General features: G+C 37.8%; 1 protein-coding gene across 1 annotated transcript; it reads right to left on the bottom strand.

Moving 5' to 3' along the window:
• Positions 1-1277: 1277 nt before the first annotated feature.
• Positions 1278-6358, bottom strand: FBXL21P (Putative F-box/LRR-repeat protein 21). Its single transcript, XM_002815909.5, has 4 exons — positions 5993-6358; positions 5406-5528; positions 2287-2458; positions 1278-1918 (listed from the first exon to the last, which is right to left on the bottom strand). Exons 1-4 carry the CDS (start codon positions 6356-6358, stop codon positions 1278-1280), a joined length of 1302 nt encoding a protein of 433 aa, XP_002815955.4.
• Between the last annotated feature and the right edge of the window lie 18747 nt (positions 6359-25105).

The following is a 25105-nucleotide window of genomic DNA, read 5'->3' as shown; positions in this document are numbered from 1 at the left end:
TAGCATGGCAGATTCTGGGGATAAAACAGTGAGCAAAAACCAGCAATGATATTGCACTGATGGAGTTTACAGTGCAATGGAACAAACCGGTAATAATCAGACCAGTAAGTGATGAATTATAACAGGGATAAGTGCCGCACAGTAAAGCCAGGGTGCTGAGTGCACTGCACAGAGTGCACATCATGGACCTGACCTATGAGCAGGGAATGGGCCGGGTGTCCAGGAAGGCTTCCATGATCAAGGACATACAGCTAGAGGAAAGATCTGAGGAGCACAGAGAGTAAGCCAGGCAGAAAGAGGTACGAGCAAATTCCTTGTGACTAGAGGGTGCAGGACAGTTCTAAGGAACTGAGAAGAAATGGGAACCGAAGGGCAAGGGGCAGCTTGATGGGAAATGAGGCAAAAGAAACAGGGAGGGATCAGACCTTGCAGGACCTTGTGGGTTATTTTAAGGCTAGATCTTCACCCTCAAGACAATAAGCAGCCACTAAGGAGTTCTAACTGTGTTGCTAATTAAATTCCAAGATCACTTATGCAGAGGATCTGGCACAGTTCCAGATCCATAGCAGGAGGCAGGGAACGCTGATTCCCTCCCAAACACATCCTGCAACATTTATTGCTTTATTCAAATAGTCTACCAATTAACAATCAGAATGACTATCTCTTGTCTTTTCACATCAGTATCATTATGAAATGAATTAGTATTTTTAAATTTTAATCGAATTTCCATTACCTCTCAATATAATAAAGTAGAATCTGAAGTACTTTGGAAATTAGAAGTTTTTTATTGAATCACAAGATGATCTCATATAGTGCTAAAAATGTTATAGTTAAATAAACTTTAAAATATTTTATATTTTATAAAATATATTAATACCAAGATAAAATAGAATCAAATAAAACAATGTAATAAAGTAAATAACATAACTTACAGAATCCAAGTTCAATATTACACATTTACTTAGCAAGCTACAATATGCCTCCAAGGAAAGCTGAGAAATCTGCTTAGAAACCATCTGTAGTTTTTGGCATATCGACCATCTAATCCACGTACAGGGCTTGTGCCCTATTTACAGCAATTTCTTGCTTTTCAAATTTCTTATTTTTTTTCAAATGTTTCTGCAGCAATCCATTAAGACAGTTTGCAAACAATCAAATCTTTGACCTAAAATACAGCAGCAACACATTTTAAAATTTACATTTGCTTAGATAGAAAGCAGCTAATCATACTGATTTAAAAAAACAGCAACAATTTCGGAAGCTTTCGCAGCCCATTATCAGAGAGGCATCACATCAGGGAACCATACTCTTCCCAGGTATTTGGAGACTTCAGTGTGAATTTCATCTAGGCTATAATCCTCATCAGGGATCAAAACTTCCTCCATTATAGAGAGCTGTGTTAGCCTTCTCCCACACAGTCTTACAAACTTGATGAAGGCACTGCAGCTAACTTCACATTCGCTGAGGCCCAAGGCTGTTAGATTTGTACAGTGTTCAACAATACAAATAAATTCATTATCAAGAGGCTGAAGACCATTAGCACACACCACTAACTCAATCAGTCGAGGACAGTTGAGACCTACCCGTCCTAAAACCGATTTGCTGACTGAACGACCAAAATAAAGGTAAGTAACAGGGGTTTCTTCTTTGAAGAACGTCTCAAATTCCTCTTCATATAGAAAGAAGTACATAACAACATTAACTCTAGGTGAATGTTTAATAAGTGCATCCCAACTGTGTTTTTTAATAGCATGAAATTTAATCTGTCCAGGATTTTCACTCACAACATCAATTTGAAGATGTTCAAGGTTAACATGAATCTCGCTTGAGAGTGCAAGGAGAAGTTCATCAGTTAGGATGTAATAATTCAATGCCAGTTCTCTAAGGCCTTGACAGTGATCAGCTACACAAAGAATTCCTGTGGGAAGTTGGGGAAAATTCTTAAGAACAAAGAATCATACTGATCCTAATACAATATTTTGTAAATTTAAATTTGATATTAATTATTCATTATTTGTGAAAATAGCTATCTAATAACTTCTGAGAGCATGGCTGCCAGGAGGTATTATGTATATAATGAAAAGCATATGTATATATGTAAAATTAAAATATCTCAGGAGAAACTTACTATAACTATACCTACCTTGCGGATTAAGAAATCTTTTGAAAAAACTTACTTAAATAATTTATGCTTCATAGGCATATAATTTTCAAAAGGAAATTGCATCTTTATAGTTATTGTAATAAAAATATCATATCATTCTAGCTTTAAAAAATGTAACCCACCATCAGATGAAACATGAGGACAGCTACTCATTTTTAGGAGTCTTAGAGTGTCACTATTATTGGCTACAAGAATGTTCAATGAAGGATCATCCACTGGTATATCTTCAATTTTGATTGATGATAATGATTTTGAGTTGATAAAAACAACTGTAAGTGCTGACACAAAACGAGACTTGCATGGCAATAAGAAAAAATTATGAAAACATTATTTTAAAATGTACAGCTTTAAGTAATTCATTAAAACTATATCAATACATGCTAATGATAACATAGTAAGAACCATGAACATACGGCTGTTTCCACAGAATCATTTTCCAGTAGAAGATATTTTTATAATGAAGTAGAGTTTTATACTTTTTATAATTGATAAATGAAATAGTGAGAAAAAAAGCTTCAAAGATTTCATAAAACATGTCTTCCAATTACTTCAATTAAGGATTTGGTTTTCAATATTAAAAGGACATAATTATTATATATTTATTTCCTAGTACAGGGGTTGGTAGATTACAGACAACTTGCCAAATCCAGCCCATGGTCTGTTTCTGTATGGCTCACTAAGAATGGTTTCTGTATTTTTAAATAGTTGGAAAAATTTTTTAAAGAATAATATTTTATGACATGAAAATTACATGAAACTTGAATTTCAGTGTCCCTAAATACAGTCTGATGGGAACACAGCCATGCCCTTTATTTAAATATTGTCTGTGTCTGCTTTCAGACTCCAGTGTTAGAGTTGAGTAGTCGCAACGTAACTACTTGGCCCCCAAAGCCTGAAATATTTGCTATCTGAGTATTTTTGACCCCTGCCCTAGAAGAAACAGAATTTTTATCTGATTTATCCACTCCCGTATGTCTAGCACCTAAAATAGTATCTGGCACAAAGCACAGCAAATGGACGATAAAAATTTGTTGAATGAATAAATGAGGTTTTAACTCATTTTATAAGATTTCACAATCTTCAGTGACATGCTTTTCCTAGCAAATTATCCAAAGTAAATCCAAGCCATATATGCTTTGAAGACTGACAGACTAAAGCTTACTTCTAGTTTGATCTGAAAATGAGTAGAATTTCAGAAATTTTCAGATTCAGTATCTTTTGGCAAAGATAGAAAGTCTGGAAACCAAATCTGTACATGATCACTTTTCCCTTTTTAAAATCAATCAATTTGGATTCTACCAAAGGTTCTATTATGCCTAACAGAATGACCAAATTGGTTATAAATGTTCATTAATTTATAAGAAAACTTATTGATTTATACTCATTGTAAACTGGTTTGCACATATTTTCAAATGGTAGAAGGCTAAACTTCTTCAGTAAATTTTATGGTGCCAAAATTATTAGGGGAATATAAATACAAGGTTTAGTTTCCCTTTAATCAACTGTCAACTGACTGCTTTAGTCCTGAAGGACGACTTTAAAAAACATTAGAGTACATATTTCATTATAATAGCAATATATTAGTTTAGTACTATTTATTCTTAGCAAAATGCTATACTTTTATTTTTCCTTAGTTAACAGATTAAAAAAACTGAGTCTCAGAGAGATCTGTGACCTTGCCAGAAGCCACAGAGCTCACTTTAAACAGTAGAGGCAGAGCTTGAAATGAAGCTTGCTAATTAATTCCTGGTATCTAGCTCTGGTGACTGCATCAGCTAACCTAGAAGCTGGCCCTGGAAGCTGATGTGCAACGTTAGAGACAGCTTTTAGAATATAAGAAGAATTTCACGGTAATCTGATTCTGTAGTTCATAAACAAGGAAATAACTATCTAGAAGTGGTAAATTTCATCAGATTACTTACATTACTCTAATCCCTAAATGACCCATTTTTTTCAGCACATCCCTTTAGAAGATAAACAGGCCAGCAGAAATACTTGCTAGAAGAGTGCCATGACCCAGTTTATAAGAGAGAGGCTGTTATTCCTCTATCCTCCTCCATAGGAAAATTTCCATTAGCCAGCTTTACCAACTACCATAATTTAATGCCTATCATATATCAGGCACTATTCTGACTCTGGATTTATAATGGTAAACAAAATAGAATCTCTGCCTTCAATGAGTTTATGTTTGGTATAAGGAGAAGAGAATAAACACATTAAATAAATAAGGTGGTTTCAAGTACTGATGAATGACATGAAGAAGATAAAAATAATGTAATGGTAGAGTACATTATCACTGGAGCAGGAGGTGCCATTTTCACAATGGTTAAGGAGGGGCTCTCCAAGGAGATGGCATTCAGGTTGAAGCCTGAATGAGGAGAATATGGTATTAGTTTCTATGGCAGAGTGTGGCTGGTTGCTTCCCGGCAACCATTCTTCCTTTGTTTGTTAATCCAGTCCCAATTTTTAGCTGGGCACACTGCCACCCAGCTCAAAGATTCCCCAGACTCCCTGGAATCTGGTGTGGCCAGACTTAGAGGTAAACAGAAACACTGTGTAGTACTTACGAGTAGTCTCCTTGATAAGGAGAAGGCACACCCTTCTTCCCCCATTTCTAACACCCTAGCCCCCAGAGCAAGGATGTGATGGTCGGAGCTCAGATGGTCATCCTGAAGAAACACCTTGGAGAGAGTGGAGTGGCTGGAAGAAACCTAGGTTCCTTCCACCTTCATACCAGCTATGGACTGTCACCTACCAATTTCTTTAATGTGAGAGAAATATACTTTGATCATGTTTTTAAGCCACTTTTGTTTTGGAGTTTCTACTGCATGAATGTAAACATCATGCTAACAAGCGTAGTTCATTTAGTTAAATATCATATTGTTCCACCTCCAAAAGAAAGGCCACAGAATCACAGGAAAAACACCCACTATTGCCTCTACATGCTCTATGTTCAAAGTAACTACATAAATTGTTATTTAAATAGAATAAGCACAATATCCAAATGTTATATTAATGACACTGTGGTAACAATGACTACAGTTACAAAATATATCTAAAGAATGAAAACATGCATAAACTATTTTTGCAAAAATAAGTGCTAGTCAACAGAAAACAGCTTTAAATAATACTTTGAATACAAATAGGAGAGGGTCTGTCTTTAGAAAAAAATGGCTTTTGCCTAGTTTGGCAGTCTTTAGGGATTTTAGTATAGCTCACCAAAAACGCATAATATCCTTACCTCTGACACATTCATGAAACTTGGCTTGGCTGTTGAAATCAAGCCCAAGGTCTGGACGGAACAATTTACCAGCTGAGAGAGTATATCACAGGCAGCTTCTGCTGACTCAGCGCTACTGTCAACCTAGACAGACAATTTTTAATCTCGAATAATTTCCTGAAGATAATTTATCAGAAATACTGGCAATGTAATTATTTAGTAGAATTCAATTGCAAAATTTTATTCATTCCTTTGAGCTATCATATAAATGAGTATTTTTTCTTCATACAAAATGTCTGAGACTATAAAATGAAAAACAGACATGATGACAAATTAGCTTTCCAAGCACTTCATATTTTCAAATCTTTTACAATTACCTGAATTTTAATAACAGCATACAAATAATGGAAACTGCATTTTAAGTTTTTCAATTACAGTTTAAGTTCTACACTTCAATCGATGCAAATAACTGCAGAAAAACAGGAAACCACTTCGGATAAAATGATTTGCAAAATTCACTGACTGCCTCAAAATAAGGCTCTAGATATACAAAAGCATTGTTAACGAAATGTAAGTCATGGTTTCCATTTAATGTTTATTTTTCTTACCTTAAAGCTGACATATTGAAGATGAGCAGAATGCTTTTTAATGATCTGCTGAATGAGATCAGGATGAGTGGACTTAAAATATGAAGTAGCTGACTGGTTCAGTTCAAATTCAAACTTTCTCCAAAGGTCAGGAATATGAAAAACTTCATTCCACCTCCTACATACAGAAGATGCACGGGCCCGATCTAGTAAAGGAAGATACTGAAAAATTCGTAATACTACATGGTGAGGCAAACTCCCCCAGTCTAGAAGAACCATGTACGTATGAGTCTGGTTGAGAGAAGAGTAGAACCCAACTTTTGGCTGTTTCGCTGCTCCTGACAACTGGACAATTTTATTCTCAACAGATAAACTGTTCCTCTTCATTCTGTAAATATTAGAAAATGTTCAGTTTCTGATAGTTTTTTTCACATTTCCACCAAATATTGGCACTCTAACTGTACAGAATAACATTAGAAAATGAAAAATTGTTTAATTAATACAATTTTAGTAGGTATCTTCTACTTTCATGCATGGATAGGTGCTACCTCATGCTGCGGATACAGAGATAAATAAGTACAAACCTGTTCTCAAAGAGCTATGGTCAAATGGTGAAATACAGTGATAAATGCTATGACCAAAGTTGGGACAAGTTTCAACGGAAGGAAAAGAGGATGCATGTGGTTGAGTTTGTGTGTGGAAGAGGTGGCTTGGGAGGCTTCCAGGAGGAAACGTCCAAGGAAGCAATGTATGTCCCAAGATTTTTTTTGTTCCTAGTCAATTATTGTATTTTATCTCTTTCAAAGAAGGAAGTATCACATTGCAATTGTCCTTAAAAAAAAAAACATGGGAGGTCTGGGAGATAGTAAAACACAATTAAAAGCATAGGTCTGGATAAGTCCCTACTCTGCTACTTACTAACCATATGATCTTGTCAGAACAAATTACTCTAAGCCTCAGTTTTCTCATCTCCAACAAGAAAAGTACCTATATGATCATTGTGAGGATTAAAGTGCCAGCAGATAGTTTAGTTGCAGTCTGTGTTGCTATATTAAATTGTCCAGTGCAGTTTTCTGAACTGTTTTCATTACTTAAGTCAAAGCACAATTCTAACAAAAACTCAAATGATTTGCAACAATTTTCAGGACACAGGAGCTCAGAGAAGTTAGATATGGCAGGGACAAAGTCTTAGTTCAAGCAACACACCTGATCCTCTCCAGTAAAGCAGCCAGGGAATGAGCATTCTTACCCTCCAAACAGAAATGATGAATCTCTAGGTATTAGCCAGCTCGGGATGCAACTAAGTTCCAGCAAATTTGAAGTCCAGATATGTCCAAGTATATATGGTCATCTTGTACATATATTTTATGTAAGAATACAAAGTATTTTAAGTATACAATTATTTGAAAGGCAAAATAATAGTAAGAGTGGTTCTGAACTTTATTGAACTTTGGTTAACTATATAACTATATAACCCTCCTTTAACCCCTGCAATGTTAGGAATGTACACATGGAAGATTCAGTGTTACAACTGAAATATACCTTGAAATCTAATAAAATATGTATGTGATAGGTAAATATCTCTGTCTTGTGATTCACTCTGTCTGATGTGACACATTTCTTAAGCACAACATAGAGTTGGATCCCAGAAGCAGGAATGACCTATAAAGTCATTGAACAAAATTAAAAGTCATCTTTAGGGTTTGGAAAATTGAAATGAAAAGCAAAAATAGTTACAAAGCTGCATCTCAAGCATCAGGCAAAAGAGCTACTACACACATTTCAGTCTGACTAAACCAGTTACATGCATGACTTAGGCCCTGTCCAGCAGTACTACGTAGACTATGTGAAACTGCTGACTACCAAGAATTCAAAGCATATGCTATTTTAAAAGGCCCAATATACTACTCTTCAATGCTAACTCCTTAATGCTGTAAGGTACAAGAACAGATGCTGGATTCTAAACTCTGATGTGGAGCACAGTCATTGACATTTTGCTTGTAACCGTTTCATCTGGAAATCTACAAAATGGATAAATTTTCACTAAGTTTTTATAAAGAAGTTACCCTTAATAGAATCCTTTACTTGAAAACCAGTGATGCTAACATAAAACAAAGACATCACTCAAATGCCAGGTTAGAAAACTACCTTGCAGTTCTAAACAGAGGGACTGTGCTATATATTAAATCTCACTGAACGTGGCATGGATTGTTAAAATTATTTAATGATATCATTAAATTGCCAATTCACTGATAGTAGAATCGCAATAAGTAATTTAGGGTATTATATTAATACCAGTAACTTGTTAAAAATAATATTTTAATTTTTTTTTAATTTTTATTTACTTATTTATTTATTTATTATTATTATACTTTAGGTTTTAGGGTACATGTGTGCAATGTGCAGGTTAGTTACATATGTATACATGTGCCATGCTGGTGCACTGCACCCACTAACTCGTCATCTAGCATTAGGTGTATCTCCCAATGCTATCCCTCCCCCCTCCCCCCACCCCACAGCAGTCCCCAGAGTGTGATGTTCCCCTTCCTGTGTCCATGTGTTCTCATTGTTCAATTCCCACCTATGAGTGAGAATATGCAGTGTTTGGTTTTTGTTCTTGCGATAGTTTACTGAGAATGATGATTTCTAATTTCATCCATGTCCCTACAAAGGACATGAACTCATCATTTTTTATGGCTGCATAGTATTCCATGGTGTATATGTGCCACATTTTCTTAATCCAGTCTATCATTGTTGGACATTTGGGTTGGTTCCAAGTCTTTGCTATTGTGAATAATGCCACAATAAACATATGTGTGCATGTGTCTTTATAGCAGCATGATTTATAGTCCTTTGGGTATATACCCAGTAATGGGATGGCTGGGTCAAATGGTATTTCTAGTTCTAGATCCCTGAGGAATCGCCACACTGACTTCCACAATGGTTGAACTAGTTTACAGTCCCACTAACAGTGTAAAAGTGTTCCTATTTCTCCACATCCTCTCCAGCACCTGTTGTTTCCTGACTTTTTAATGATTGCCATTCTAACTGGTGTGAGATGGTATCTCATTGTGGTTTTGATTTGCATTTCTCTGATGGCCAGTGATGGTGAGCATTTTTTCATGTGTTTTTTGGCTGCATAAATGTCTTCTTTTGAGAAGTATCTGTTCATGTCCTTCGCCCACTTTTTGATGGGGTTGTTTGTTTTTTTCTTGTAAATTTCTTTGAGTTCATTGTAGATTCTGGATATTAGCCCTTTGTCAGATGAGTAGGTTGCGAAAATTTTCTCCCATTTTGTAGGTTGCCTGTTCACTCTGATGGTAGTTTCTTTTGCTGTGCATAAGCTCTTTAGTCTAATTAGATCCCATTTGTCAATTTTGGCTTTTGTTGCCAATGCTTTTGGTGTTTTAGACATGAAGTCCTTGCCCATGCCTATGTCCTGAATGATAATGCCTAGGTTTTCTTCTAGTGTTTTTATGGTTTTAGGTCTAACATTTAAGTCTTTAATCCATCTTGAATTGATTTTTGTATAAGGTGTAAGGAAGGGATCCAGTTTCAGCTTTCTACATATGGCTAGCCAGTTTTCCCAGTACCATTTATTAAATAGGGAATCCTTTCCCCATTGCTTGCTTTTCTCAGGTTTGTCAAAGATCAGATAGTTGTAGATGTGTGGTATTATTTCTGAGGGTTCTGTTCTGTTCCATTGGTCTATATCTCTGTTTTGGTACCAGTACCATGCTGTTTTGGTTACTGTAGCCTTGTAGTATAGTTTGAAGTCAGGTAGCGTGACGCCTCCAGCTTTGTTCTTTTGGCTTAGGATTGACTTAGCAATGTGGGCTCATTTTTGGTTCCATATGAACTTTAAAGTAGTTTTTTCCAATTCTGTGAAGAAAGTCATTGGTAGCTTGACAGGGATGGCACTGAATCTATAAATTGCCTTGGGCAGTATGGCCATTTTCACGATATTGATTCTTCCTACCCATGAGCATGGAATGTTCTTCCATTTGTTTGTATCCTCTTTTATTTCCTTGAGCAGTGGTTTGTAGTTCTCCTTGAAGAGGTCCTTCACGTCCCTTGTAAGTTGGATTCCTAGGTATTTTATTCTCTTTGAAGCACTTGTGAATGGGAGTTCACTCAAAATAAAAGGATGGAGGAAGATCTACCAAGCCAATGGAAAGCAAAAAAAGGCAGGGGTTGCAATCCTAGTCTCTGATAAAACAGACTTTAAACCAACACAGATCAAAAGAGACAAAGAAGGCCATTACATAATGGTAAAGGGATCAATTCAACAAGAAGAGCTAACTATCCTAAATATATATGCACCCAATACAGGAGCACCCAGATTCATAAAGCAAGTCCTGAGTGACCTACAAAGAGACTTGGACTCCCACATATTAATAATGGGAGACTTTAACACCCCACTGTCAACATTAGACAGATCAACGAGACAGAAAGTCAACAAGGATACCCAGGAATTGAACTCAGCTCTGCACCAAGCAGACCTAATAGACATCTACAGAACTCTCCACCCCAAATCAACAGAATATACATTTTTTTCAGCACCACACCACACCTATTCCAAAATTGACCACATACTTGGAAGTAAAGCTCTCCTCAGCAAATGTAAAAGAACAGAAATTATAACAAACTATCTCTCAGAAGTAAAGCTCTCCTCAGCAAATGTAAAAGAACAGAAATTATAACAAACTATCTCTCAGATCACAGTGCAATCAAGCTAGAACTCAGGATTAAGAATCTCACTCAAAACCGCTCAACTACATGGAAACTGAACAACCTGCTCCTGAATGACTACTGGGTACATAACGAAATGAAGGCAGAAATAAAGATGTTCTTTGAAACCAACGAGAACCAAGACACAACATGCCAGAATCTCTGGGATGCATTCAAAGCAGTGTGTAGAGGGAAATTTATAGCACTAAATGCCCACAAGAGAAAGCAGGAAAGATCCAAAATTGACACCCTAACATCACAATTAAAAGAGCTAGAAAAGCAAGAGCAAACACATTCAAAAGCTAGCAGAAGGCAAGAAATAACTAAAATCAGAGCAGAACTGAAGGAAATAGAGACACAAAAAACCCTTCAAAAAATTAATGAATCCAGGAGCTGGTTTTTTGAAAGGATCAACAAAATTGATAGACCGCTAGCAAGACTAATAAAGAAAAAAAGAGAGAAGAATCAAATAGATGCAATAAAAAATGACAAAGGGGATATCACCACCGATCCCACAGAAATACAAACTACCATCAGAGAATACTACAAACACCTCTACACAAATAAACTAGAAAATCTAGAAGAAATGGATAAATTCCTCGACACATACACTCTCCCAAAACTAAACCAGGAAGAAGTTGAATCTCTGAATAGACCAATAACAGGAGCTGAAATTGTGGCAATAATCAATAGCTTACCAACCAAAAAGAGTCCAGGACCAGATGGATTCACAGCCGACTTCTACCAGAGGTACAAGGAGGAACTGGTACCATTCCTTCTGAAACTATTCCAATCAATAGAAAAAGAGGGAATCCTCCCTAACTCATTTTATGAGGCCAGCATCATCCTGATACCAAAGCCGGGCAGAGACACAACCAAAAAAGAGAATTTTAGACCAATATCCTTGATGAACATTGATGCAAAAATCCTCAATAAAATACTGGCAAACCGAATCCAGCAGCACATCAAAAAGCTTATCCGCCATGATCAAGTGGGCTTCATCCCTGGGATGCAAGGCTGGTTCAATATACGCAAATCAATAAATGTAATCCAGCATATAAACAGAACCAAAGACAAAAACCACATGATTGTCTCAATAGATGCAGAAAAGGCCTTTGACAAAATTCAACAACCCTTCATGCTAAAAACTCTCAATAAATTAGGTATTGATGGGAAGTATCTCAAAATAATAAGAGCTATCTATGACAAACCCACAGCCAATATACTGAATGGGCAAAAACTGGAAGCATTCTCTTTGAAAACTGGCACAAGACAGGGATGCCCTCTCTCACCACTCCTATTCAACATAGTGTTAGAAGTTCTGGCCAGGGCAATTAGGCAGGAGAAGGAAATAATGGGTATTCAATTAGGAAAAGAGGAAGTCAAATTGTCCCTGTTTGCAGACAACATGATTGTATATCTAGAAAAACCCATTGTCTCAGCCCCAAATCTCCTTAAGCTGATAAGCAACTTCAGCAAAGTCTCAGGATACAAAATCAATGTACACAAATCACAAGGATTCTTATACACCAATAACAGACAAACGGAGAGCCAAATCATGAGTTAATTTTCTTTTAAGTTGTGTAATCTTCCGAGCATAAAGATTATGCTCATCCACAAATCAAAAACTTCATATGATTTTATAGCTATGTACACTGTAAAATATATTTTAGAAAAATTTATCTTTATTAGCTTGAAAACATTAATCTAAACATTCTAGCTTAAAGATATGTGACCATTTAAAAAGTTGATCATTTCTTTTTCAAGCTTTTCTTAACTAAGGAAGGCTTCCAGATTAGAGTTCACTCTGAACCATGAAATGAAGCAATGGTTGCCGTGCGGTACTCACCAACATCCATTTGATTTCACTTCCTATCTTGGTAAAATACCACAAAAACACATTCATCAGAATACATAAATAAACATCCAATAATTTCTATGCTTAGGCTCTTTATATATCACTCTATATATTGAAGGATTTTGTTAGAAATTATTGATTCTAAAACTATTTTTTGTTGTTGCTCATTGATGAAACCCCGTCTCTACTAAAAATACAAAAATTAGCCGGGCACGGTGGCAGGCGCCTGTAGTCTCAGCTACTTGGGAGGCTGAGGCAGGAGAATGGAGTGAACCCGGGAGGCAGGGCTTGCAGTGAGCAGAGATCGCACCACTGTACTCCAGCCTGGGCGACAGAGCAAGACTCCATATCAAAAAAAAAAAAAAAAAAAAAAAAACACATGAGAAAACACTAGTTCTGCCGGGCGCAGTGGCTCACATCTGTAATCCCAGCACTTTGGGAGGCTGAGGCAGGTGCGTTATTTGAGGTTAGGAGTTCAAGACCAGCCTGGCCAACATGGTGAAACCCCATCTATAAAATTAAAAAAACTTTTTAAAATTTTTTAAAATAAAAAAAAATACAAAAATTAGCTGAGTGGTAGTGGTGCACGCTTGTAATCCCAGCTACTTGGGAGGCTGAGGCAGGAAGGCAGCGGTTGCAGTGAGCTGAGATCACGCCACTGTACTCCAGTCTGGGCAACAGAGTGAGACCCTGTCCCAAAAACAAAAACAAAACAAAATAAACCAAAACAAAAACAAAACAAACTCCAAAAAATTAGCATAGTTAGCGGAAATCTTGTTATGATTCCCAGGAATTATTCTTGAGGCTCTACCAAGGCTATGGATCAAAGAGTGAATGGACTCTGAGAATCCATATTTTAACGAATGTCTATAGAGAGATACTACAAAAAATGTGAGGGAATTCATGACCACAATTATTTGTTTACAGGCTGTGTAAATCTTCCAGTTCCAGATTTTAGCAGCACATAATACCACCACAGTTATAGTAAAGAGGCAGACATGAGTGATTTTTATTATTTTATCATTCCCATATGAATATAGTTGGACTAGTCTGCTCTTAATAGAATATATGCTTCATATTTAAAAATAATTTCATATCTATTGATAGAGATGGCATTGATTCAGTCATACTCTCTTTGAGGTTTGCCAAATTTCAGGAAAATGACTTGTCAGAGTTAGCAGGAAAGTCTATGGGAATTGAAGAAAATATTAATATAGGTCTACAGCAGGATAAAACTCACACCCTTGGCATCATGAATAAATGTCATAAGGTAAACATAAATACATTCTACTACTTTTGTAAACCAAACTCAACTACACAGAGGAGTTAAACAAGGCAACCTATTAATTTACTAAACAGTTCCCTTAAAACTCTACTGTCTACCACCTGTTAATTTTCCATTTCTCTCTGAATCCAACTCCTAAAGCAGAACTGGGGAGGACAGGCTAGGGGAATGTATTTGAGCTCACGATCTACCATTTGATTTCCTCACTGCCACCTGCTGTTCCACTGTTTTCCAGATAATGCCACACTTGGCTGTCCTTCCTTTATTCCAGAAGTAGAGGGAAAGGAACTCCAGGGCACACTTCCAGTGAAACACCAAAAATAAAACAGAAGTCAAGTTACTAGTTAACTCAAATCAGATGACATACAATTTCATTTACTGCAGAAACTTTTCTCCGGAGTTACACTTATGGCTAATTTCTGTGCCAACAGGCCATTCTTCATGTGAAAATACTGACATAATACTGACATATCAATAGGGAGTTGCTACCTAAGACCAATAAGAAGATGGTGCACCACTACCTATCTCAGATCAGTTCACTGAAGTCTTCTGAATCAGATGAATTTCTTCCCTGGTTGCTGAAGGAACATGATGGCTATCTCATAGTCACGAGAATTTTGAGGACAGGTAGGGAACAAAACCAGAATACAGGACTCCATCAAGTGATAAGCCATTCTTCCAAAAAGGGAGAAAAGAGAAAGCTGGACATGGATCTTCAGCACAATTTCAGAGTATGAAACAAGTTTATTGGCATTGAGGAGCTCCACTAACCACCTTCACTCAAATGCCTTTTTTGATGTATTTTCTAATTTGATAGATCAGGTGACTACGTGAACGGGATCCTCTAAAAGTATCTAAGAGATTGCCACAGTATTCTTGAGGGCAAGATTATCAAAGACAGATGAGATGAAGACTGACTGAACATCCACAGCCAACTCACTAAAGGCCATGGAAGCAGCTCTCCTCTGCACCATCACTAGGTTCCTCCAGATTGGTGAAATGAATCCCCAGAAGTTACTTTTAACAGTTTCAAGTTTGCAATGATCACAACAATAGAAATAATAGGTGAATACCACAGATAACAGAACATAGATGCAAAATTATCTGAAAAGGGTGGACAAATTTGTTGGGAGCAGCAAAAGTAAAGGGAAATAATTATTAAATGTCCTTTATTTAATCTCCTTCCTAAAGTTTCATGATAAGCAATCAGATTGTTGCCCCAGGCAGATGGTCCGTGTTAAGGAGCCTGGAATCCTAGTCACCAGTGCAAGGGCAGGGGAAGCATGGCCTAGACAGGAGGGCTGAAGCCTCGCGCTCCAAAACACGTAAAAACACACACTTTTCCAACAAAAGAATGGGGCAAAACCTCTTTCTACTAAATATAATCCAAGCAAAGGACAAAACATAATTTGTTGGAGACGTTGTCAAAAAGATTTATGTACTTTGCAGCCCATAAGACTCTAAGTTCCCTTCTAAGTCTAAAAGTTACAATTCTTTTTAAAATATCAAATCAAATAAAAATATCACCGAGGTATTAAGGAGATAAAAGATGAAAAATATTTATGTCAAATATTTCCTAAAGCAGTGGTTGCCATCTTTGCAGTGTTCTGGCATTTTGTCACTGGTTTAGCAATTTTCTACACTCAAGTCTCCCTGTGGTACTAGGACATATCTACTTTAAAAGAAAATTTTTACTTCCTAATAAACATAATATTTATGCTTATTTTTAAATAAATCATATGAAAACTGAAGTTTTCCAAATATATGTAGATTGAAAACACCTTTGGAGACCCAAGGGCCAAAGCTGAACTGGGCAGTTTGTGAAAATCCCTGAATGGGGGGCGCCTAGGGCATCTGTTTCTCTCTCCACACCGACCCCAAAGTCGTGTCTCCGACTCTGGAAACGAAAAGGGAGCCGACAGCAAGCCAGGCCCTCCGCGGGGAGGCCTTCCGAGCCAGGGAGAGCCCGCCTCGGGCTGGGCATGCTAAGGGAGCTAACAACGAACACAGGTGTTTCCAGAAATCATTTTTGCAAGATTTTTCTGGGAGAAAATAATAATCATTTATTCTTCAATTTATCTTGGAAGCGTCTTAAAAGGTACACTCGCCAAAGACAAAGACGGTACACCTTAGAGCGCACAGATGAGCGCTTTCAGCTCGCGGGAAGGCTACTTTTTGACATTTGTGGTAACTATAAACTCCTGTGAACTTAACTGCAAGCAGTCATGCAAAAAGCAACCTCGGGGTATCAGTGATCACTGGACGAACACCGCCCTTTCTAGGCTCACTCTACCGAAGAGCCAGACGCGCGGCTCATGGGGTGGCCGGATGGGCGCCCGGCACTGCAGAAACCCAGCCCAGCGAGAAAGCGGACGCCCGGGGACTGCGAGTCCGCACTTGCGGCCCGAGCCAGGCCCCGCTCACCCCGTCTTCGGGGGTGGCCGGGCCCCGGGCCGCGGGAGGGGTCGCTCCAGGGGGCGCTGAGCCGCCCGAGAACGCCCCGACGTGGCCCAGGGCGCGAGCGCACGCCTCCCGGGCCCAAAGAGCGAGCCCATTCCGCCCCACGTCGCCACTGCCGGCGGTGCCCCCGCGACACCCGAAAAATGTGCTACCTTTAAAGGATTTCCGCGAGTGCTCAGAGTTCGCGGGCCGGGCCAAGGCGCTGGAGTCCGGCCGTCCGGTCGGCGCAGGAACACGCCTGAGCGAGGCCGGCCGCGCGCACTGGCGGCACAGGAGCGCCTAGGCGCGGGGGTCCGCGCAGACCGCAGCCGCCCAAGGCCCTGCCCCGCCCCGCCTTGCCCCGCCTTGCGGCCTCTCCTCAGAGGCCGCCTCCCCCGGTAGGCCGCGGCGCTGGCGCCCACCTGGCGCAGCACGGAGTCACGCACGGCGATCTGAGACCCCAGCCGCTCCTCCCGGAGGAGCGGCGGTTCCGGGAGCGCTCCTTAGGTGGCATGTGGGAGGCTTCCTGCCTGCTGGTCTTCAGCTAATTCCCCGTGGCCACCTGCCTGTGACTCCACACAGGCATGAGCCAACGCTTGTGGTTTCTGGGACTTACTCCCGATGAAGCGCACCCCTTTATCAATGCACAAATGCAGGTGACCCTTGACCAATGGGAAGAGGGGTTAGGGGCGCCAAACCCTGCGCAGTCGATCGGGGTATAACTTTTGGCTTCCCCAAAACTTGACAATTAATAGCCTACTGTTGACTGAAGCCTTACCAATAACATAAACTGTGGATGAACACGTATGCTGTATGTTATATGTATTATGTGCTGTGTAATATAGTATCTGCAGTATGGAAATCCATGTATAAGTGGATCCACGCAATTCAAACCCGTGTTGTTCAAGGGTCAACTGTCATTGAAAGGAACCTTCTAAATATCAAGTGATAACAGCTCAGTGTGAAATGTGTGTACATCACCTCTCCTTGTCCGTGCTATACAACTCAGGCCCCAGGTATGATCACTCAATAATTCACTGTGTAAACTACCAGACCAATACGCAAACAAGTACACAGTGATAGATAAGGATTTTATTTTTTCTTGTTCACTTTTTAAAATCTGAGATTAAACTATACGTAACTTTCTGGAACTTACCCTTTTGTCTACTGTCATGGATACAGTTCATATTGATACACAGATTCTTTCATACTTTTTTTCCAAATAGCTTTGTTGAAGTATAATTGGCAAAATTAACTCCACATACTTAGAGTGTAATTTAATAAGTTGTGACACCCTTGAAACTACCGCTGTAATCAAGATAATGAACATACACAAATCTGCCAAAAGTTTTCCTATTTCGCTCTGTAATGATCCTCCTTCAGGCTCCTCTCCTTTCTGCTTTCTGATCCTGTGGATTAGATTGTGTTTCTTACTGTAACATAAATTGAATCATACAGTGTGTACTCTTCCTTGTGGTCTGGCTTTTTGCACTAAGCATAATTGTTTTGCGATATCTATGTTGTTGCCCACATGATGTTCATTTCTTTTTATTGCCAAGTAGTATTCCATTGCATGGTTATATCACAGACTATTCATGCATTCACCTCATGACGGAAATTTGGATTATTTCTTGTTTGAGGGTGTTATACATAAAGCTGCCATTACTTTTCAATTTTAAATGGATATATGCTTTCACTACTCTGGGGTAAATATTAATACCTAGGAGTAGAATAGCTGCATTGTATGATAGGTCTATGCTTAACTTCAAAAAAAAAGTGTCAACATGTTTTCCAAAGAGGTTGGAGTATTTTACATTCCCACCAGCAGTGTATTAGAGTTCTAGTTTGTCCACCTCCTCACTCACACTTGGTATGACCAGTCTTTTTAATCTAATAGGCGTCTAGGGGTATCACATTGCAGTTTTAATTTGCATTTCCCTAGTGAATAATGAATTCGCTAGTGAATTTCATAAGCTAATTTACCATCTGAACATCTTTGTTGGTGAGGTGTCTATTCAATTTTTTTTGCCCATTTTAAATTGAGTTGTTTGTTTTCTCATCATTGTATTTGAGAATTTTTAAATATATTCTGGATACAGGACTTCTGCCAAATATATGATTGTGACTATTTTTTTTCCGAGTCTGTGGCATGTCTTTTTTTTTTTTTTCTTGAGATGGGGTTTCGTTCTTGTTGCCCAGGCTGGAGTGCAACGGCGCAATCTTGGCTCACGAGCAAACTCTGCCTCCTGGGCTCAAGCGATTCTCCTGCCTCAGCCTCCCGAATAGCTGGGATTACAGGCATGCACCACCATGTCTGGCTAATTTTGTATTTCTAGTAGAGACTGGGTTTCTCTATGTTGGTCAGGCTGGTCTCAAACTTCTGACCTCAGGTGATCTGCCTGCCTTGGCCTCCCAAAGTGCTGGGATTACGGGCATGAGCCACCGTGTCCGACCTCATTTTCTTTTCTTTCTTTCTTTTTTTTGAGATGGAGTCTCGCTTTATCGCCAGCTGGAGTACAGTGGCTTGATCTTGGCTCACTGCAAGCTCTGCCTCCTGGGTTCAACAGATTCTCCCGTCTCAGCCTCCCGAATAGTCGGGATTACAGGCGTGCACCACCATGCCCGGCTAAGTTTTTGTATTTTCAGTAGAGACGGGGTTTCACCATGTTGGCCAGGCTGGTCTTGAACTCCTGATCTCAAAGTGATCCACCCGCCTCAGCTTCCCAAAGTGCTGGGATTACAGGCATAAGCCACGGCGCCCGGCCCCAGCCTCATTTTCTTAATGGTGTCTTTTGAAAAGCAGAAGTTTTGATTTTGATGAAATCCAGTTTATCAATTTGTTTTTTTATGGATCATTTGATGTTAAACTTAAGAAATTTTTGTCTAAGTCAAGGTCACAAAGAGTTTCTTTTATGTTTTCTTCTACATGGTTTATAGATTTAGATTTTACATTTAGGTCTATGATCTATTTGAGTTAATGTTTGTGTATGCTGCAAGATAGAAGTCAAGGTTTATTTTTTTCATGTGCAAGTTGTATCCAATTTACCTAGCACCAGTTGTTGAAAAGGCTACTATTTTTTCTCCATTAAATTGCCTTTGCACCTATGTGGGAAATCAGTTGTCCTTGTATGTATAGGTATATTTTCAGACCCTCTGTTCTATTTTGTTAATATATTTTCCCATCTTTACACCAATATTGCACCGTCTTGATTTCTGTAGCTTTATGACAAGTACTTGTATTGAAATCACATAGTTTTAGCCCTCTAACTTGTTCTTCAAAATTGTTTTGTCTATTTTGTCTATTCTAGATTCTTTACATTCCTGTATATTTTTTTAGAACAAGCTTGTCAATATCTACAAAAATATTGCTGGGATTTTACTGAAGATTGCCTTGAATCTAGAAATCAACTTAGGGAGTACTGGCATCTTTACAATGTTGTGTCTTCAATAAACATGATTGATATAGCGCTCTATTTACTTAGGTCTTCTTTAATTTCTCTCAACAACATTTGCAGTTTTCAGGGTATAAGTCTTACACACATTTTGTCAGGACTATTCTTAGATATTTCATAGTTTTTAAATGTTATGGTAAATTGTATTGTTTTTTAAATTTTAATTTCTATTTGTTTGTTGCCAGTATGAAGACATGCAATTGATTTTTTATATTGGTCTTGTATCCTACAACCTTGCTAAAATCACTTATTAGTTTTATTAATAGAAATTTTTATTAGAATTTAGTATATTCCGTTGGATTTTCTACATAGACAGTCATGTTGTGTGCGAATAAAGGCAGTTTTTCTTTCAATATAAAATGCATTTTTATTTTTTCTTTCCCCATTGCACTATATCACCAGTACAATGTTAAATAATTAACATTAATAAAGAGATATATCAATGACATTCATTGGTTTGAAGACTCCGTATTTTTAAAATGTGGATTCTCCCCAAACTGATTTCCACATCAAGGTGAGAACAGACACTTTTGTCTTGTTCCTCATCTAAGAGGGAAAATGCTTCATCTTTAATCATTGTCATATTGCATGGATGTGCATATTGCATGGATGCTCTTCATCAGATTGAGGAACTTCCATTTTATTCCTACTTTGCTGAGAATTTTTAGATGAAGAATGGATGTTAGATTTTGTGAAGTACTTGTGTGTGTCAATTGAAATAATCTCATTGTTTTCCTTTTTAGTTTATTAAAATGATGGACTACATTGACTGATCTTCAAATGTTAAACCAACCTTGCATTTCTGGCAAAAGACTTATTTTATCATAATTTATTATCCTTTTTACCTATTGTTTGAGTCAATTTCCTAAAATTTTGTTTAGAATTTCTGCATCTAGGTTCATGGGGGATATTAGATTATACTTTTCTTTTTTAGTAATATCTTTGTAAAATGTTGATATCAAGTAATACAAGCCTCATAAAGCAAGCTGAGAAGTATTTCCCCCTATTCAATTCTGGAAGAATCTATATAGAAATGGTATTATTTATTCTGAAATGTTTGGCTGAATTTACCAATAAAGCCATCTGGATCTGGAGTTTATTTTGTGGGAAGGCTTTTAACCAGAAATTCAATTACTTTAATAAATATAGGGCTATTTCTTCTATTAGGTTAGTTTATCTATTTCTTCTTAAAGGAGCTTTGGTAGTTTACATCTTTAAATAAGTCTATCCATTTCATCTGGATTGTTAAATTGATAGACATAATATTATTTATAATATTCTCTTATTCTTCTTCTAATGTCTGTAGTATCTACAATGATGTCACTCTCTCATTCCTGATGTTGGTCATTTGTATCTACACTATTTTTTTATCTCATCAGTCTGGTTTAAGGATTATCAATTTTATTGATCTTCTCCAAGAACCAGCCTTTGGTTTAATTAATTTTCTCTATTATTTTTTCTGTTTTATATTGCATTGGTTTCTGCTCTCATCTTTATTTCCTTTCTTTTGAATTTAAATTGCCATTTATTTTCTAGTTTCTCAGGGTAGAATCTGAGTTCATTGATTTGAGACCTTTCTTCTAACATAGGCTTGCAGTGCCATAAATATACCCATAAGTACTGCTTTAGCAGCATATTGTCAACTCCTAAACTCAGGGTATCCACTAAACTTAATCTGGATTCCCCCTCTCTGTGTAGCAGACTAGACATTCTTTTAAGGCAATAAAATAAGGGTAATCAGAGGACTTATCTCATTTATTTCTTATCTCTTGGAGATCTTTGTCTTTTGTTGCCTGATATCTTGTTTCTTAAAAGTGTTGGGGCTCTGAAAATGACTCCAAAGTGAAGACCTTAGAAGCAGCCTCAAAAGCAAAGTTTCTCTCTGATCTTTTGCCCTTCTGTCTCTCACCCTTCATTCTTCCCTGAGGCAAACCATAGAAACTAGAATTCCTCTTCCCCAAGGTAGGTCATAGAAACCAGAACCCTTTTCCCCCAAAGCCAGCTGTAAAACCTAAAAATATTGTTCTAACCTTCCTCTGCATTTTTGGGTAACAGCTGGCTATAAAGAAATTAAGATTCCCAGAAGGGTCCTACCCTATACCCAGGAGGAAGAAATGCTACAATATTTCTTCCTCAGGAAGAACCTAATCAGACAGACCTTGCTAGGTTTTTCCCAATCAGCCTATTACCATTAGCTCATACCCTTTTGTTCATCTAATTACATTTCTATACACTGTCCCTGCTTCATCAAACCTAAACAAAAATCAGATAGCTCCCCTGTATCTTTGGGTCTTCGTTCTGAAGATTCCCATATCACATAAAGCTATGATCAAATAACTTTGTTATGCTTTTCTCTTGTTAACCTGTTGTCATAGGGATGTTGGCTGTGACCTATATAATGATGAGGAGGAAAAAAATCATTCCCTTTCTGTTCCTGCAAAAGTCATTGTTTCAAATACTTTGTGTGTTTTTTGTTGTTGTTGTTGATTTTGTTGTTTGGTTGCTTGATTCCGGTTTTGTTTTTTTGTTCTTTTATGCAGAGAGGGAATTTATTCCCTATTTCTCTATCTTGTAATGAGAAATCTCTTCCTCACTTTGTAATGGCCAAATGAGCAATCCCCTTATATGGAAACATTGCAATTCTTTTAACCTTCTTCTATTGCTGAACATTTAGTTTTTACTATTATAAAGTAGGCTGTGAAGATCATGTATCTTGGTGCATTTCTGTGAATATTACTGAAGAATTTTTCTAGAATTTCAATTATTAGTATAAATATATTGGATTTTGATGGGAAGTGCCATATCTAAAATGATGTTGGTCAGATAATTATGATATACTTTACAATACAGGAATACACAGTATGCCATTTGTGATACAAAAAAGAACATCTTTGTACAGTCCTTTTAAAGAAAGTATTATTATTAAGCTTTGAGCAAAGATTTTGGTTGTTTAAGTCAGAATATGCTAGGTTATGCTGAAATAACAAACAGCTGTGATTTAATGCAAAAAAAAAAAAGTTTATTTCTCAGTCATGCTACATTTCTATCACACTTTAGCTAGAAGCTGTCATCCCTGTTGTGTTCATTCTGAGACCAAGGATGTTAGAGCAGCCACTGTCTGGAAAATAGTCTGTGACCATGGGAAAGAGACACTGAGGCACATACACTGCACCTTAACTTCTAACTGTATGTCAATTCTGTTCTTACTTCATTGGCCAAAGCTAGCTAAAATGGCAACACCTAACTTAAGTTAGGTGAAGAAGTGCAGTCCTACTTTATGCCTGGAAGAAGAAATCTGGAATGTTTGGGAACATCTGTACTGACTGTTACAAGTAAAATTGTGCAACAAAAATCACATCAAAAATATTTTCACACATAAAAAGATGTCTCAGTTTTGGTGGGGGGGTGGGATGGGAGGGTGGAGGGGGAGTGCATGTTGGACATTTCTGGGAAACCCTCAAGACAACTTTAACTTCTGACACCAACTTCAGAGCTTGTGGATTCTCAAGATCAACCTCAAATGTGATAATTTGTCAGAAGGACTCACAGAACTCATGGAAAGCTGTTATATTCATGGTTGTAGTTTATTACAGTGAAAGGATACATATTAAAATAATCCAAGGAAAGAGAGGCATGGAGAAGAATGCAAAAAAAAAAAAATCCATATGTAGAGCTTCCAAGTGTCCTCTTCCAGTGAAATAATGAGCAGTGCTAAATTTCTCCAGGCAACAATGTATAGCAATACACAACAGAGTACTGTCAATCAGGGAAGCTCTTTCATGTTTTGGTTGGAGTTTGGTCACATAGACATGGTTGACAGCCTGTGTGTGGTTGCTCTTTAGTTTCCAGCCTCCCCCCCACCTGAGGTCAAGGTGATATCACATAGCCCAAAACCTCCACCATAAACTACATTATTAGACTGTCCCATGTGGCCCAAGGTTCCCAGGTAAACAAAGACACTCCTATCAGGTAAGACACTCCAAGGACTAAGAGATCACCTGCTAGGAGCTAAATGCAAAAGTCAGACCTCTGTTTGGGTAAGGTTAACCCTTTACTACACTAGGATCAAATTGTATTTGACTCAACATCATTTCAGAACTCTGCAATGAAATTGTTTATGTATCTTATTGTGAAGAAAAATACAGGTAAACTCTACCAATAATATTTTCTATTTAATAAAGAATCTTTATTTTTGGCAGTGTGGTGGGATAAAGTAATGCTATACAGGCATACTTCACTTTATTACACTTCTCAGATGTTGTGTTTCTTACAAGTTGAAGTTTTGTGGTAACCCAGGATCAAGCAAGTCTATTGGCACCATTTTTCCAACAGCATGTACTCCCTTTGTGTTTCTGTGTCACATTTTGGTAATTCTTGCAATATTTTGAACTTTATTATTATTATATCTGTTATGGTGATCTGTGATTTGGGATCTTTGGTGTTACCATTGTAATTGATTTGGGATGATACAAACTGCACCCATATAAGAAGGCAAACTTGATAAATATGTGTGTTCTGAATTCCACTCACTGGCTGTTTCCTCATCTCTCTCCCCCTCCTTGGGCATCTCTATTCCCTGAGACACAACAATATCGAAATTAAGCCAATTAGTAACCTAGAATGGCCTCTAAGTGTTCAAGTGAAAGGATAAGTTCCTTGTCTCTCACTTTAAATTCAAATCTAAAAATGATTAAGCTTGGTGATGAAGGCATGTCAAAATCGGACATACGCTGAAAGTTAGGCTTCTTGTGTTAAACAATTAGCCAAGTTGTGAATGCAAAGGAAAAGTTCTTGAAGGAGATTAAAAAGTGCTACTCCAGTGAACACACACATGACAAGAAAGTGAAACAGCCTTACTGCTGGTATGGGGAAAGTCTTCATGGTCTGGATAGAAAATGAAATCAGCTATAACCTGCCCTTAAGCCAAAGCTTAATCCAGAGCAAGGCCCTAACCTCTTTAATTCTATGAAGGTTGAGAGAGGTGAGGAAGCTACAGAAGAAAAGTTTTGAGATTAGCAGAGTTTGGTTCATCAGACTTAGGGAAAGAAGCCATCTCCATAACATAAAAGTGCAAGGTGAAGCAGCAGGTGCTGATGGAGAAGCTGCAGCAAGTTATCCAGAAGATCTAGCCAAGATCATTGATAAAGGCAGCTACATTCAAAACAGATTTTCAATGTAGATTAAACAGTCTTCTATTGGAAGGAGATGCCATCTAGGACTTTCATAACTAAAGAGGAGAAATCAATGCCTTGTACCAAAGCTTCAAAGAACAGCTGGCCTCTTTTGTTAGGAATAATGTGGGTGGTGACTTTAAATTAAAGCCAATGCTCATTTACTATTCTAGAAATCCTAATTCCATTAAGAATTGT

The sequence above is a fragment of the Pongo abelii genome, chromosome 4, assembly GCF_028885655.2.
Source record: "Pongo abelii isolate AG06213 chromosome 4, NHGRI_mPonAbe1-v2.0_pri, whole genome shotgun sequence".
Lineage (NCBI taxonomy): Eukaryota > Metazoa > Chordata > Mammalia > Primates > Hominidae > Pongo > Pongo abelii.
This window is presented reverse-complemented; position numbering and strand designations above follow the sequence as displayed.

Coding starts and splice junctions, on each gene's coding strand:
- FBXL21P (XM_002815909.5), bottom strand. CDS start 6,358: ATGAAGAGGAACAGTTTATCTGTTGAGAATAAAATTGTCCAGTTGTCA. Junction 5,529..5,992: donor TTCAATATGTCAGCTTTAAG/GTAAGAAAAATA, acceptor TTGTCTGTCTAG/GTTGACAGTAGCGCTGAGTC. Junction 2,459..5,405: donor GTTTCATGAATGTGTCAGAG/GTAAGGATATTA, acceptor TTGCCATGCAAG/TCTCGTTTTGTGTCAGCACT.